General features: G+C 41.0%; 1 protein-coding gene across 1 annotated transcript in view; it reads left to right on the top strand.

Annotated features, from left to right (window-relative positions):
* The first annotated feature begins 4,262 nt into the window (after positions 1 to 4,262).
* LOC126481415 (FAD-dependent oxidoreductase domain-containing protein 1-like) overlaps positions 4,263 to 14,903 on the top strand; it is a 104,671-nt gene continuing 94,030 nt past the window's right edge. Inside the window, exons 1-3 of the mRNA XM_050105154.1 lie at positions 4,263 to 4,829; positions 4,917 to 5,146; positions 9,021 to 9,134. Of these exons, the coding sequence (XP_049961111.1) occupies positions 4,473 to 4,829; positions 4,917 to 5,146; positions 9,021 to 9,134 (701 nt within the window). The 5' untranslated portion in view covers positions 4,263 to 4,472. The remainder of the gene's footprint in view (positions 4,830 to 4,916; positions 5,147 to 9,020; positions 9,135 to 14,903) is intronic.

The raw sequence follows: 14,903 nt of genomic DNA, 5'->3' as shown, positions 1-14,903 counted from the left end.
CATACTCTGCCTCGCTAGGCAACATTATAAGCAGGTCATCTATGTAGATGCAACAGATCTCTAAGTCTTTAGTTAGTTCATCCATGATGTGTTGGAAAGTCTGGACAACATTGCACAGTCCGAATAGCATTTACACACATTGCTTAAGTCCAAATGGATGGAGTGCAAACAGAATTTTGGGTATATATTCATGCTAAACAGCACAGATGCGGTCGACTGTGGAGGAAACAGTGTTACAATGAAATTGTGTTGCAAAGTCTTTGTTACTTGGGCAGGATAACGATCAGGTATCGTTCTGACGTTAAGGTAACGATGATCACAACATGGGCATCAACCGTTATTCTTCTTAGGAGCTTTATGGAATGGAGATGCTCAGCTATTATTTGAAGATCGACAGAACCCATGTGCTAGTGTAAAAGAGATCTCTTGCTTTGTGGTCCTTAGTTTTTCCAGATTCAGACGATGGGTCACTCCATGAGCTGGCAGTTTTGGTGTAATCGCAATGTGATATACCACTGCATGTTTTACCAATGCTGGAGTTGGTCACGCACATGTGATTTCAGGGAATTGCTGAAGTGGGTATGTGTATGGTGAATCACCTTCAATCACTTTCATGGCAGCAGGGTTGGTATGGCGTAGGTGCTCATAACTATACAATGTACTGTACAATCAAGCAGGCATCGATTGCGAAGATCTGGGAGGAGAATGTAAAAAGATGAGATGTGCACTCCAACAATAAGGTGCAGCACGTCGGCAACAATGAATCTCCACATGAATTCACGTCGAAGATTGAACTTACGATGTAAGTTGATGTAGCTGTAATTCTTGTTGGAAGATCCACTGGCAATATACAGATAACTGTCATTGACATTCCGCTGTGGAAGTCAAGAAGAAGAGTAAACTGACAGAGCAGCACCTGTGACAAGGAAAAATTGCGGTTTGGAAGAGTGCTTTGTCACGAACAGTTGACCACTGCCTGTTTGAAATCAGTAACCATGGCTACTGATTTCCAGCAGGATTTCCCTTGTCACAGGGTAGTCGTCTCTGTGAGCTTCAATTCCAGATTTTTGCGATAGCAGCAGATATTCTCTCTGATGAGCGATTTTCTGTTTCTTCTACAAGAGAATTACCATCAGGATGCACTTGCAGAGAGCCGTATTTGTATACTCACAGCTTGTTTGGACAGTTCAACTATGTGTCTCGCAGTGCTTCCAGAGAAGTCTTTCTTCTGCTGGAGACAGTGGTGATGCCTGTCGATGGATACATCTCGACTATTCGCTCAGCTGTTTGAGCAATAGCATCGAATCACAAGCGCAAACTGTATTTTCTGTGCATTCGCAGCTAAGTATGATAGCCAAATATTCCACAGAGTATCGTTGTTAATTGCATTACCTGCCAACGTGCGAAGTCGAAGAAGTAGTTGTGATGGTGTGCCGTAGATGAGTTCTTCAGCGTGGAGCAATTTTTCAAATTGTGTAGCTTCTGATGCAATAAATGTGTTGTAAGTGGTTGCTTGATAGAGTAATGCTTGGCAGCAAAGCCAGGATGTCTTGCACTTCTGTAGCCATTTGCTCGTTAAGTGCAGCCACTACATAACTGTATTTAATATAACATAAGTTATATAAACACAACAGGCACACATAACACAGACTTTAGTGATTAGTAACATATTCGCCTTCACAATTTACAACAGTCTGCCAACATTGTGGTAACTTTTTGATCCTGTGACTGCAGAAATCACTTGGTTTTCGGCCAAAGAATTCATTAAACAATATTCAGTGCGCATTTTATGCAGACAGGAAGTTCCTTGATGGCTGTTCGATAGAGAGAGTAAAAGATGAAAACATGAGTGTGCGAGATCAGGTGAATAGGGTTGTTGCAGAATGACGTACCTACCCAAATCCTGTATAGCAGTTTTTGTCAGTCTAGCAGAATGTGGGCAGGCATTATCTCCTGGATATCACTTCACACAGATTTCCTGGTCATTGTTCGTGAATTGCGTCTGAAAGACGTCGTAATTGTTGACAATAAATGTCAGCAGTGATGGTTACATCTCAGGGAAGCAACTCATAGTACACTACACCATAGCTGTTCCACAAAATGCATAACATTATCTCTTGTGTATGTGTGCAGGTGTTTGTATGGGGAGTTGCTTTTTCGTTTGGGCTCAACCGTTCCTTTCTTTTCATTATGTTAGCATAAAGACACAACTTCTCATCATCAGTAACGACACAATGTAGGAACAGTCGGTGTTGTTCAAGAGTCAGTTGATGATGAGGAAGCAGAGATGAACATATGGCCACTTGCTGGTTTTTGTGCTTTTGGCTTAGATCATGCGGTACCCATACAACCGATTTTTGAACCTTCCCCATTGCATGCAAATGTCACGCAGTGGTGGAATGATTACAGTTCATCACATTTGACAGTTCCCGAGTGCATGGATAATTGTGGATTGATGTGTTCAAGCGATTTCCAGAAAATCCTAAAGGTCTTCCTGATCACAGTGTCACTAATGTCAAAACGATCCTCCTTAAAACTAGAACACAATTTTCTTGCCATGCTCTGTGCAACGGCATTATCCCCATACATGGTGCAAATATTACTGGCTTCCTCCACTACTGTCATCTATCTATTGAACTCAAAGGGAAGAGTATATCGGAAATGTTCCGATTTTTCTAGTTTGGCACTCCATTCTCTAGTGTCCACAACTTCACCACCTATCTCCATATGACAAAATGACAATATGTAAGCTCAAATAGCGATAGTGAACTGCAAGTAAAAAAATGAGGGAATACCAACATGGAAAACAAAAATGCTTCTAACTTATGCACCAACCTAATAGTTTTGTCTGAGGTGATGTGGCTCAAAACAAACTGCGTCTCAAGTCGGGTATGATACATTACTGGATTATCAGACTAGAAGGGTGGAGTTTCACCACAATCGGGCTGTATATTACGTTTGCCAGTGTTAAGTCAGTGCTTGCACGATTCTGTATGTTTCTCTTGGTAGGCATTGACTAAAAGATGCAGTTGTTCACGAGTGATTCTGCATGGTGCGGTTGATGCGAGAACTTACGTAAGACGTGTTTTATAATAGTGGCAGGCGATTCAGTTTTTCCGTTGTGCAGTGTGATCACCTGGCGTGTAATTCAGAAACTTTTGGTCGATCTTCACATCTAGTATGTAATCAGTAGCTATGCCTGCCCATACATCGACAGATAATCTGTACTGATTCTCATCAGCCACAACATCACGATTGAGACTATTTAGCATTCCATCTCTGGTGAAACAGCTTGCATCGGCGAAAATTACATGTACAGAAAAGTGAGAATCTACTTCAAGGCACTGTAAGAACCATTGGCTGAATGTGAAACAAGGTCCAAAGTCAGCATGTTTGTCGCCCTCCTCAGTTGTTGTACTGTGATACCAATTGCCCTGTTTCACTTAATTGTTAGAACAGTTTTGGAAACGTGGTATGAGCTGCATGTCTTCTGCATGGATACTTATCTTGTACAGCCTTTCGTCTTTTCTGCTGCTTCCATTTCTTGCTCATACACGAAAATCGTGTCTGCAAGTTCCATCGCCGGAAACAACGCCATTTCGTTAGGATTGACTGAAGTTAGTACTGTATTTCTACTTGTAATTGCAGACTGCTGCATACTACTATACAGACACTGTACACCAGTATTGCACTTGTCAGTACACACTACGCCGTCTACACGTAAGTGCTCGTCCGGATTGCCTACCAGTGTTAGCAACGGTAGTATCGTTTCGTGTTTTCCATTGGCAGAGGTATCAGAACACTGTCGTTTATATGTTTCGCCTCGATCGTCTCCTGACCAGTCTCTCTTACATCGAATTCATACATTAACCCTTTTCCACCATCCCTGAAAGTTTGTTACATCACAGTGTAATGACGTCATCACGGAATCATCCTGTATTCTTTGTTTTTAGCTGTGGCAGCGCGGATAATCGAAGAGTTTGTACTGCACAACTGAACTATGTAGCAGACGAGTCACTGTCCCAAAAATATTTCATTGTTCAAGGATTCGATGTTGCTTGCGCTCTGGTTACATGACATTTGGTCATGGTCAAATTGTTAACTAATAGTCTATCAAATCAAAAGAGTAACGCCACAATGTGTGAAATAATTCTTGTCGAATCTAAGGAACACAATAGTTGCCATCCCTATGTGTAATCGATGGACACACTTTTTCAACTACATACTGTATATAGTAACTTCTTCGTCCATGAACTTTGACAAAATCAGCGGGAAAGCGTATTTACGTCTGCTGTTGATAAATAGAACTTCACGTTGTAATTGTTTTAAATGGAAAATTGCATTTCTCACTTATATTACGCCTAAAGAACACGCATTAAAAGCGTATGAATTTACTGAAAGTCGTCATTAAAACGGCATCGATGTGTTATTTGAAATACTGATAAGCCATAAGTTTCGGTCAGATCACTAACATGTGTATTATAAACATGAATTTTATGAGTAAATGTGGTAAAAGTTTTAAATTTTTCGAAAGAAATTCAGCACGCTTTCGCCTGTATTGTACAAAGTCATCTGATAAAGATGGACCACCAGTCCAAAAGTTCGAACATCCATTGAGTAGGACATTAAGGATATTAAAAGCAGACTTAAAAACTATAAAAAATTATATTCCCTTTATACATAAACAGCACTACGAAAATAAGTTCTTTAGTGATCACTGTGATATTGTTGTCATCGGTGGTGGCGTCATTGGTTCCTCAATAGCATACTGGCTACAGACTAGGGTGCGGGATGGTGTCAGAGTTATTGTCATTGAGAAAGATCCTTCGGTACTTAACAGAATTGTATTTATAAAATTGGTTAGTTTATTATGTTAGTTATAGATAATTAATAAATATAATCTGTTCTTGCTGTAGTATGCCAAGGCCTCTACACCACTTTCCTGTGGCGGTATAAGGCAACAGTTCAGCTTGCCTGAGAACATTCAGATGTCAATGTTCGGTGCAGAATTTCTTCGAAACATAAAGAGATATCTTCATGTAGAGGGAGATAACCCACCTGATGTGTGCTTTACACCTTACGGGCACCTTTTCTTAGCAACTGACAGATCTGCCCAACAACTGGAGGAAAACGTACGCCTGCAACAGTAAGTTAAGACATATTCAGTCATTTATTTATCCATCCATCCGCGCATCATCTCATGATGGTGCATAATTTCTCATCATAAACAGGGAGAATGATAGCAAAAATTTTGCATAAACATGGGATATGAAAGTGGGTTTTTATGAGATAATAGCGGAGGTGGTTGGTCGTGACCATGCTGAAGGAACCAGCCTGGAATTAACAGTACAAACCAATCTCCATCCTCACAAAAATAAGATCAGTGTCTCAACAACTGCGCTGCCTCATTTAGTTGATTCCTGTTGTACAGTGTTGCTTTGATTGCACACAGCTCACATCAGAGAATTTATAATATAAAAGATAATTTATCACTGTGTACACTATGGAGATCCACTGGTGACTCTTGGACCATGAACAGCTTACTATGCCCCTTGCACTCCCTCCAGTGCATTTGGAAAACTTGACTACTGCCGTAAACATCTGCTCCACACGTTTTCATGTCCTCTCTTCAGTCCATCCGAAAAACTGAGTCAGGGCCCTCCCATGATGAGTGAGATGTTGAGCTTATGAGAATACATTACTATCATGCACTATAGATCTTGACGCATGGTTTTCTTGTAAATGTATTACATTTGATCACATATTGTTATGTGACAGAGCGTATTAGTTATTTTCTTTCATTATTAATCACTACCTTAACTCATAACGCTAATTTTTAAATGTGTAGTATCCAGTATGTATGAAGTATATTGTAGTTGCCGTATCAGACAAAGGTGTTTTAGTGATCATTTTTATCTCCATGGCAGTTTACTATACACTTACATTTCTTGATAGAAAATACTGTTTTGAGTTTTTTGTGTATTTTTCCTATTGTTCAAACTGCCTCTTGTTCCATGATTACTTATAGAACTCTTAGTGAAATACTTAGTAATATTTTTCCCGATATGTGCACAACAAGGTGGTAGGTGACTAATTGGTACCCCTAAAGATACCCAGTGTTTTCAAAATAGTTCTTTACAGTGGACCCCAACTACTACTTCTAGTTGTTGTTCTTACTGCATCTTTCTCATGGCTGAACACTAAAATTCCAGAAGTTGGCTTACAGAAAAAGTGAGGTCACTGTGTAAACAAGGGGATCATGAAAAACTTCAAATGATGTAGCTATCAGTATGGTAAACAATGCCTACAACATATACTCAGTTGTATTGAATAATGGATTAAAGATTATTACAATGTGTTACTTCTAGAACAACAAAATGGTTATGTAAGAAGAAACAGGATTATAAACGATTTATTGCAGCAAAATAGCCATTATAGTTATACATTAGAATACAATCATTTGAGAGTGAATTACAAGGATGTATTGATTGTCTACATAATTCTTAGTAGTAGATTACATTTAGTGCAGGTATTATAACAGATTATCATTTGAACCATTTATTGCATAGTCTCAATTGATCTGGTCCTCTTGTTGCGTATTTTTATATGGTATCTCTCACAAGACTGTCCACATAGTGTATACTTGCAAAGGTTTGACGGTTCATGGTATATTGTATTTGCACAAATTTCATGGTGGAATCTGTGTACTGCGAGTCTTGTAAGTACGTGTCTCATCTCAAAATATGCTGCTGTTCAAGTGCGGTCGATCATGGCCCCGGATCCATAGAATTCCGTTGGTACTTCCTCTCTTTTCTTGAGTTGTGATCTTAGTAGGTTCTCCAATGCTGATGTGTTGGGAAGTGAGAACCTTGTCCTTAGATCCTCTATGATGAAAGATTCTCGGGCGGGAAGGTAAACTAATCTTGATCTTGTGGTTTTTGCTACCCCTAATGCTCTTTTGATATAGGTTGCTTTTACTATTTCCAATGTTTCTAAGTTCTTTTCATTTAGGTGTATCCATATGATTTCTATCCCATAAGCCAGCATCAGTATTATTTTTTATTTGAAGAGTGCCATAGCTGTGTCTAGATTTAGTGTTCTGATGGAGCTTATTTCTTTTATCGCTCTGTTGGCTTGTGTCACTTTCTCTGTTGTGTGTTTAGTGAAGCACTTTGCGGACGACTGGAGTGTTATCCCTATATATTTGTAATCTTTTGTGATAGATATTTGCTTTCCTTGTAGTGCAATTCTTGTCGTTTTTGGGATTTGCCCACCTGAATACCATCATTTCCGTCTTGTCGGTGTTGATTACGAACTTGTGTTTTGTGCACCATGTTTCCACGTCTTCTGTAGTCTCGTGTAGTTTCTTTAAGTTTTTTGAGCCCATCACAATGTCGTCCGCGTAGGCATATGCTTCGACATCTTTGTCTTGAGCGATTTCCATAATGTCCTTTGCTGCCAGAATGAACAGGAGCGGGCTTAGTAGGTCTCCTTGGAGTACTCCGTTTGTTTGCCTTGTTGGTTCAGACAGATCGAGGTTGTCCAAGATCCTTATCTCGTTCCATTCATTTATGGAGTTTATGATCCTCGTCCAGACAAGAAACAGTATTGTGAAAAGGAAAGTTGCTACTCACCATACAGCGGAAATGCTGAGTCGCAGATAGGCACAATAAAAAGATGGCCACAAATATAGCTTTTGCGCAGTAAGGCCTTTGTTAAAATTAGATGACAAACACACACATACATGCTCACACAAATGCAACTCCCACACATATGACTGCAAACTCAGGCAACTGAGGCCACATTGGCTCTGAAAGCTTGCCTAATTATAACCTTCTTTTCTCTGTGTGTCTGCCGTTGCTTGGTTAGAAGATTTTTTTACCTATCCAATTACATGATACTAAATATCAAATAATTTGTGTCTTCGGCTTTAGAGCTGGCGACCTGCAGCAGGGCAGCCAGCAACACAGACTAGTCCACACTGGATGCATCACAGCTCATGGCAAAATCGTATAGCAATCCCAAAATACTTGGGTGTCACATTAGCTGGAGCAGTCATTTTCGGGGAGCACTGATGAACACAAAGCATAAAGTAGCTGACAGAAACTGCATTGTGCGCAACCCATGGCGGTAAGGACTATGGCTATAGGTTTGTGATACTTAGCTGCGTAGTACACTTATCTTGTGTGGTATAACTCTGGCCATGCCAAATAAGTGATAATACTACTCAGTTGAATCATGTCACATCATCACAGGCTGTTTGAGACCAACAAATACTAAAAAACTGTATTGTCTAGCTGCTATCACTCCCCATAGCATCAGATGAAAAGTGGCATCCAAGAAAGAAGAAACTAAATCATTTACATCTATGACCTGCTCCCGTTTTGGAAACCAAACAGCCAGCTGCTGATTAAAATGAAGGATGAATTTCACGCACACAACAGAAATTCTCACTGATACACCACTACAAATCCGAGTAGAAATGTGGCAAGAAAAGAAATGTTGATCTCCAATATTGGTGTATATCGAGGGAACACTATTCCTCAAGACACACAGAGAAGTGGGAAGTATCAAGATCTTGGAGATTACATTCCAGAGTTGCAAGAATCAAAAGCACTATGAATAGATAAGGATTATCAGTTGAATGGGTGGTGTGTGATTGCGGACAAAAAGAGACTAGTACCCAGCTTATGGCAGTGAAAGCTATGCCACAGCACTTGCTCTGTTGGAGAGCTCATGAAGGCTACCCCAGATGTGCTAGACATGCCCAGTTCATGGTCCAAAATATATTAGCTTATATGTTTGTTTACTCACTGTTTTTAATCTTCCAATTTTTCACCTTTCCAATTGTTATCTGTTGTTTGGTGTTATATAAAGTGTTTGATGCTTACGACATGCTTAAATAATAAATCTAGAATTGTGGTTTGTATTCATGTGCAAATGCATTAGTATTTAATAAAATGTAATAATTATTATATTTCAAAGACTTGTTACTGTATAAAGTTCTTATTTATTTCTAGTCAGCTGGGTGTTAAAAATGAATTACTGTCACCAACAATGCTGAAGAAAAAATTTCCATGGTTGGACACAACTGGAATTGCATTGGGTTGCCACGGTCTCGAAAATGAAGGGTGGTAAGCTGCCTAGGCATTTAAGATGACTAAACTACATTGTAGTTGCAGTAGAGCGCAGAAGTCTGAGAAATGCTAATTCTGTTATTTTTCCTCTTAATTTACATCTTTTAGTTGCATTGTTGCTAGAAGCTTGCAGCAGTTGTGCCTGGGACCTTAACAGTAAAAGGTGCTAATGTCCGAGTAGTTTCAGTGCTTTAAAACCATAACCATCCACCCATCTTAATAGTAAGATACATTATAGAATAGCTGGATTACTACTTATACTCAAAGGCTATTTTTTACTTCTTTCCATTACTCATAATGAATATCGTTCTCTGTTGATCGTTGCAGTACAAGTTTCTCATTTAGATTCATAGATATTATACTCAAGATCACGTTATTGTTTTTTCAGGTAGAGTTCAGGGAGGTTTTATATAATAGAGGGAAACATTCCATGTATATATATAACCAAACGAGAAAGCGCTGGTAGATAGAGACAATAAAAAACACACAAGGGAGAGGGTAAGGAGTCATTCCAATCCCAGGAGTGGAAAGACTTACCTTAGGGGGAAAAAAGGACAGGTATACACTCGTACACACACACATATCCATCCACACATATACAGACAATGGTCTGTCTATCTACCAGCGCTTTCTCGTTTGGTGAGTCACAGCATATATAAATCTAAAAACAAAAATGATGTAACTTACCAAACGAAAGTGTTGGTATGTTGATAGAGACAATAACAAACACAAACACACACACAAAATTCAAGCTTTCGCAACCCATGGTTGCTTCATCAGGAAAGAGGGTAGGAGAGGGAAAGACAAAAGGATGTGGGTTTTAAGGGAGAGGGTAAGGAGTCATTCCAATCCCCCTAAGGTAAGTCTTTCCACTCCTGTATCAACATACCAACACTTTCGTTTGGCAAGTTACATCATCTTTGTTTTTGGATATAGCAGTTTTTTCATTGTGATGGTCTGTGTCTCAATATCTCCTTTATATGGAAAGTAGCAATCCGTCCCTTTCATAATATTGTTAAAATAATATTGGCACTTCATACCTCTATCACAGTGGTGATGTTGATATTTGAGGTGGTTTTTAACAACATTCAGGAAATAATGTGGAGACAGTTGGAATAGAGTTACATTAGATTAGATACTATACACATTGTTCATTCTGAGGACTCATATTGAGGAGATCCTTGATGATGTAAATGGATTAGAAAATAAAAGTACACAATACATGTTTACAAGAGAATTGATGTGCTCATGTTCCTTCTCACACGTTTCGAAGTGTGTGAAATTACCCTAAAATTTTAAAAATATTATCATTTACAAGTTACTAAAATATTTATCACCGTCGTCATACATTTTTACGTCAGCTGTTGATAAAGGGTTCCTCTAAACCTTCTCGTGCATTATGGTCAGCAGCTATATCCACCAGTGCTGCTCCAGCATGTTTCCTGATGTCACCTACTACCCTTCATAGGCCCTCATGTGACTGTCTTTCTTATCTCATGGACTTCAGTAAAGTACTGCTTTGGTAGATCTCGTATCCATTCATCTGGCTGTATTTCAAGTGTCCCTTCTGCTTCATTGCCATTACAGTCATAATTACATTTTCCATTCAGTGTGCTCCCCAATCGGCTTATTTGATTCCCTCTGCCTGTAAATTTACATATACTACAGTGATAAGATGATTCCTAGGTTATCATAGCCTGGGAAAGAAAATAGTTTATGAAATTAACTCACACTAATCCATTAGGCCCGTTACACTGAAGTGTGTAAAGTCATATATTATAAGGGGCAATCAAAAAGTTTCCGTTCGACGGCGTTGCTGCATTGTACTTGCAATGTAGCATGACTCCAGTGTCTTTCTGATGTGTTTGCAGTAAATATGGAAATGTGAACTGGGCAATGTTATTATCTAATGCATCCAACCACATGGCCAACATGCTGTTATTCTTTTCTTGGCTGCCAAAGGACAAACACTGGCAGGCATCATGGGGGGGGGGGGGGGGGGGGAGGAGTTGTGACCCCATCAAAATAAAAGCTTATCTAGGGGTATGAGTGTTTCGACGCGTAATCACAGAAGTTCCATACCAGTCCTGACATGGCACTGGCTGGACCCAGGGCACTAGAGAGTAAGGCCAATTTCATTAATAGATTTTTAAAAATTATTCTTGATTTGCTATTTTCCACAATGTTTTTATCATCTGAAAACAAAATAAACTTAGCATCTGATAATGTTTTTGATGATTAAGATCATTATCACCACCGCCACTTTTTAACATTAGTGGGCTTTTAAGGCCTACAGCAGAAAAACGAAAGAAATAACCACACTACAAAAGAAAAAAAAACAGCTCACTGTAAAAAAAAATTACAAAAGCACACATTACAAAACACAATAAAGGAGGAAGTCAGTCAGTCACAGCAGAGGAAATACCTACTGCAGACGATAGCCTACCGTTGCCAGTCATTAGCTTCATCTTCCACCACTGTCAGCTCGACTTGTTTAAGGATTGTTAATATTTGATCCTTCCATCATATCCTTGATAGCTTCTTGGGCATTTTCCAGCAGGATGACAATGAAGGACTGGCCATGGGAGAGATCCTTCAGCTACAAGGATGTGGACAAACTACTGTAGCCTCTTCTGCCCTTATATTTAGCCAATGTGTGGTTTTACAAACTGCTGGTGCAAATCATCTCTCTTTCATCGTTCTTGGAGCACTGACCAAGCAGTTTTCCTTGATATTGTAGACAGGTCCATAGATCTTTTAAAGTACCTCTTCTCAAGGGCACAGATTGCTTCTTCGGTTTTTACTGATGTCGCCTGGCTTTCACAGCCATGTAAACGTACTGGCTCTGCTAGCGTCGTGCAGCTGTATCTTATTCTTCTGTGACATTAGTCATGACTTGAATAAATTGTTCAGACTAAAGAACATGTAACTAGTATTTTATTATTCGTTGATCCTTTTCTTTTGTAACTTCACTTTTTATTAGTCAGTGTGGATCCCAGCCACTTGAATTTTTGAGCTCGTTTTCAAAGGTGTTTCCGTCAACAACAATGGAAGGAAGGAGAGATTGGTGGTGTGGTAATAAATATGCAAAAGAAAATGTAAGGGCCCTAGATGCAACCAAGTGGGACACCACATAAGTACTTCTCAGTCAGATTTGTGCTGATAGTTTAATACAGAACACTGTTCTGTTGTTAGAGATATAATCTGAACCACTCTGAAGTATTTCTTGTGGTATTGTCATATTCTAATTTATTCAAAAGGATTTTTAACAACTTGCAGAATCTATTGGTAACTTGTAATTGTCTAATTAGGAGCTTTTTCACTATATGTGTAAATAATTTTCTCATTAAATATTTTGAATGATGGTGCTCCACAGCTTGCATAAACTTCATTAATTACATTGTATTTCTGAAGAAACACCTCTTGGCTGTAATTAAATAATTTTACTATTAGACATGTTTTCAGACTTAGCACATCATCAGGAGGTTTGGGAGAATAAAAATACAAGTGTGCAGTGACATAATTATTCAGTTATAAAACCCTTTGTCAACTAAATTAATTTAAAACATGATAAAAACAGTCAGAAGAAATAAGGGACTTAATTGCATCCGCAGGAAAGAACTGAGGAGGATAGTACTGAAAAGACTGCAGAAAGAATTAGATGCAGAAAAAATGGAGTCATCCCCAGACTGGAAGTAAAGACGAGGTGTGTCCAGAAAGTAAGTACCATTTCATTGTATCGCCACCACAGCAGTAGTGTTGCTGTTCCGCTCATCTCTCTGGCTCATTGTCTTCTCACTGAAGCCTTTACAGCTGGATTTTGTTGTGTTTACATTTGTTACTGATCAGTCAAAATGTTTAATAACTTGAATATGACTTATTAATGTTCCACAATAATATTTATTAGTTTGTTATGAACCAGCTTTTGGTTTCTTAGGCCATCGTCAGATAACTTAATCCTTAATACACTCCTGGAAATTGAAATAAGAACACCGTGAATTCATTGTCCCAGGAAGGGGAAACTTTATTGACACATTCCTGGGGTCAGATACATCACATTATCACACTGACAGAACCACAGGCACATAGACACAGGCAACAGAGCATGCACAATGTCGGCACTAGTACAGTGTATATCCACCTTTCGCAGCAATGCAGGCTGCTATTCTCCCATGGAGACGATCGTAGAGATGCTGGATGTAGTCCTGTGGAACGGCTTGCCATGCCATTTCCACCTGGCGCCTCAGTTGGACCAGCGTTCGTGCTGGACGTGCAGACCGCGTGAGACGACGCTTCATCCAGTCCCAAACATGCTCAATGGGGGACAGATCCGGAGATCTTGCTGGCCAGGGTAGTTGACTTACACCTTCTAGAGCACGTTGGGTGGCACGGGATACATGCGGACGTGCATTGTCCTGTTGGAACAGCAAGTTCCCTTGCCGGTCTAGGAATGGTAGAACGATGGGTTCGATGACGGTTTGGATGTACCGTGCACTATTCAGTGTCCCCTCGACGATCACCAGTGGTGTACGGCCAGTGTATGAGATCGCTCCCCACACCATGATGCCGGGTGTTGGCCCTGTGTGCCTCGGTCGTATGCAGTCCTGATTGTGGCGCTCACCTGCACGGCGCCAAACACGCATACGACCATCATTGGCACCAAGGCAGAAGCGACTCTCATCGCTGAAGACGACACGTCTCCATTCGTCCCTCCATTCACGCCTGTCGCGACACCACTGGAGGCGGGCTACACGATGTTGGGGCGTGAGCAGAAGACGGCCTAACGGTGTGCGGGACCGTAGCCCAGCTTCATGGAGACGGTTGCGAATGGTCCTCGCCGATACCCCAGGGGCAACAGTGTCCCTAATTTGCTGGGAAGTGGCGGTGCGGTCCCCTACGGCACTGCGTAGGATCCTACGGTCTTGGCGTGCATCCGTGCGTCGCTGAGGTGCGGTCCCCGGTCGATGGGCACGTGCACCTTCCGCCGACCACTGGCGACAACATCGATGTACTGTGGAGACCTCACGCCCCACGTGTTGAGCAATTCGGCGGTACGTCCACCCGGCCTCCCGCATGCCCACTATACGCCCTCGCTCAAAGTCCGTCAACTGCACATACGGTTCACGTCCACGCTGTCGCGGCATGCTATCAGTGTTAAAGACTGCGATGGAGCTCCGTATGCCACGGCAAACTGGCTGACACTGACGGCGGCGGTGCACAAATGCTGCGCAGCTAGCGCCATTCGACGGCCAACACCGCGGTTCCTGGTGTGTCCGCTGTGCCGTGCGTGTGATCATTGCTTGTACAGCCCTCTCGCAGTGTCCGGAGCAAGTATGGTGGGTCTGACACACCGGTGTCAATGTGTTCTTTTTTCCATTTCCAGGAGTGTAGTTAGTCCGCACAACTTTGGGGAGAATTCATAACTTCAAAGAATGCTGTACAAAGGCATGCAACATTTTATGACTCTGTTGATACGAAACACAAGTGTGACGTAATACCTAAGGAGACACTGAACAAATAATCTTATATTACAGTATAACAGCTCTCCTTGTCCGCGGCTTGTGGTCTTGCGGTAGCGTTCTCACTTCCTGCCCACGGGGTCCCGGGTTCAATTCCCGGTGGGGTCAGGGATTTTCTCTGCCTCGAGATGACTGGGTGTTGTGTGTCTTTCATCATCATTTCATCCTCATTCACTTGCAAGTCGCCGTAGTGGCGTTAAAGAGCTTGTGGAGCGGCGGCCGAACCGCCCCACGAGGGGTCTCCCGG

The sequence above is a fragment of the Schistocerca serialis genome, chromosome 5, assembly GCF_023864345.2.
Source record: "Schistocerca serialis cubense isolate TAMUIC-IGC-003099 chromosome 5, iqSchSeri2.2, whole genome shotgun sequence".
NCBI lineage: Eukaryota > Metazoa > Arthropoda > Insecta > Orthoptera > Acrididae > Schistocerca > Schistocerca serialis.
This window is presented reverse-complemented; position numbering and strand designations above follow the sequence as displayed.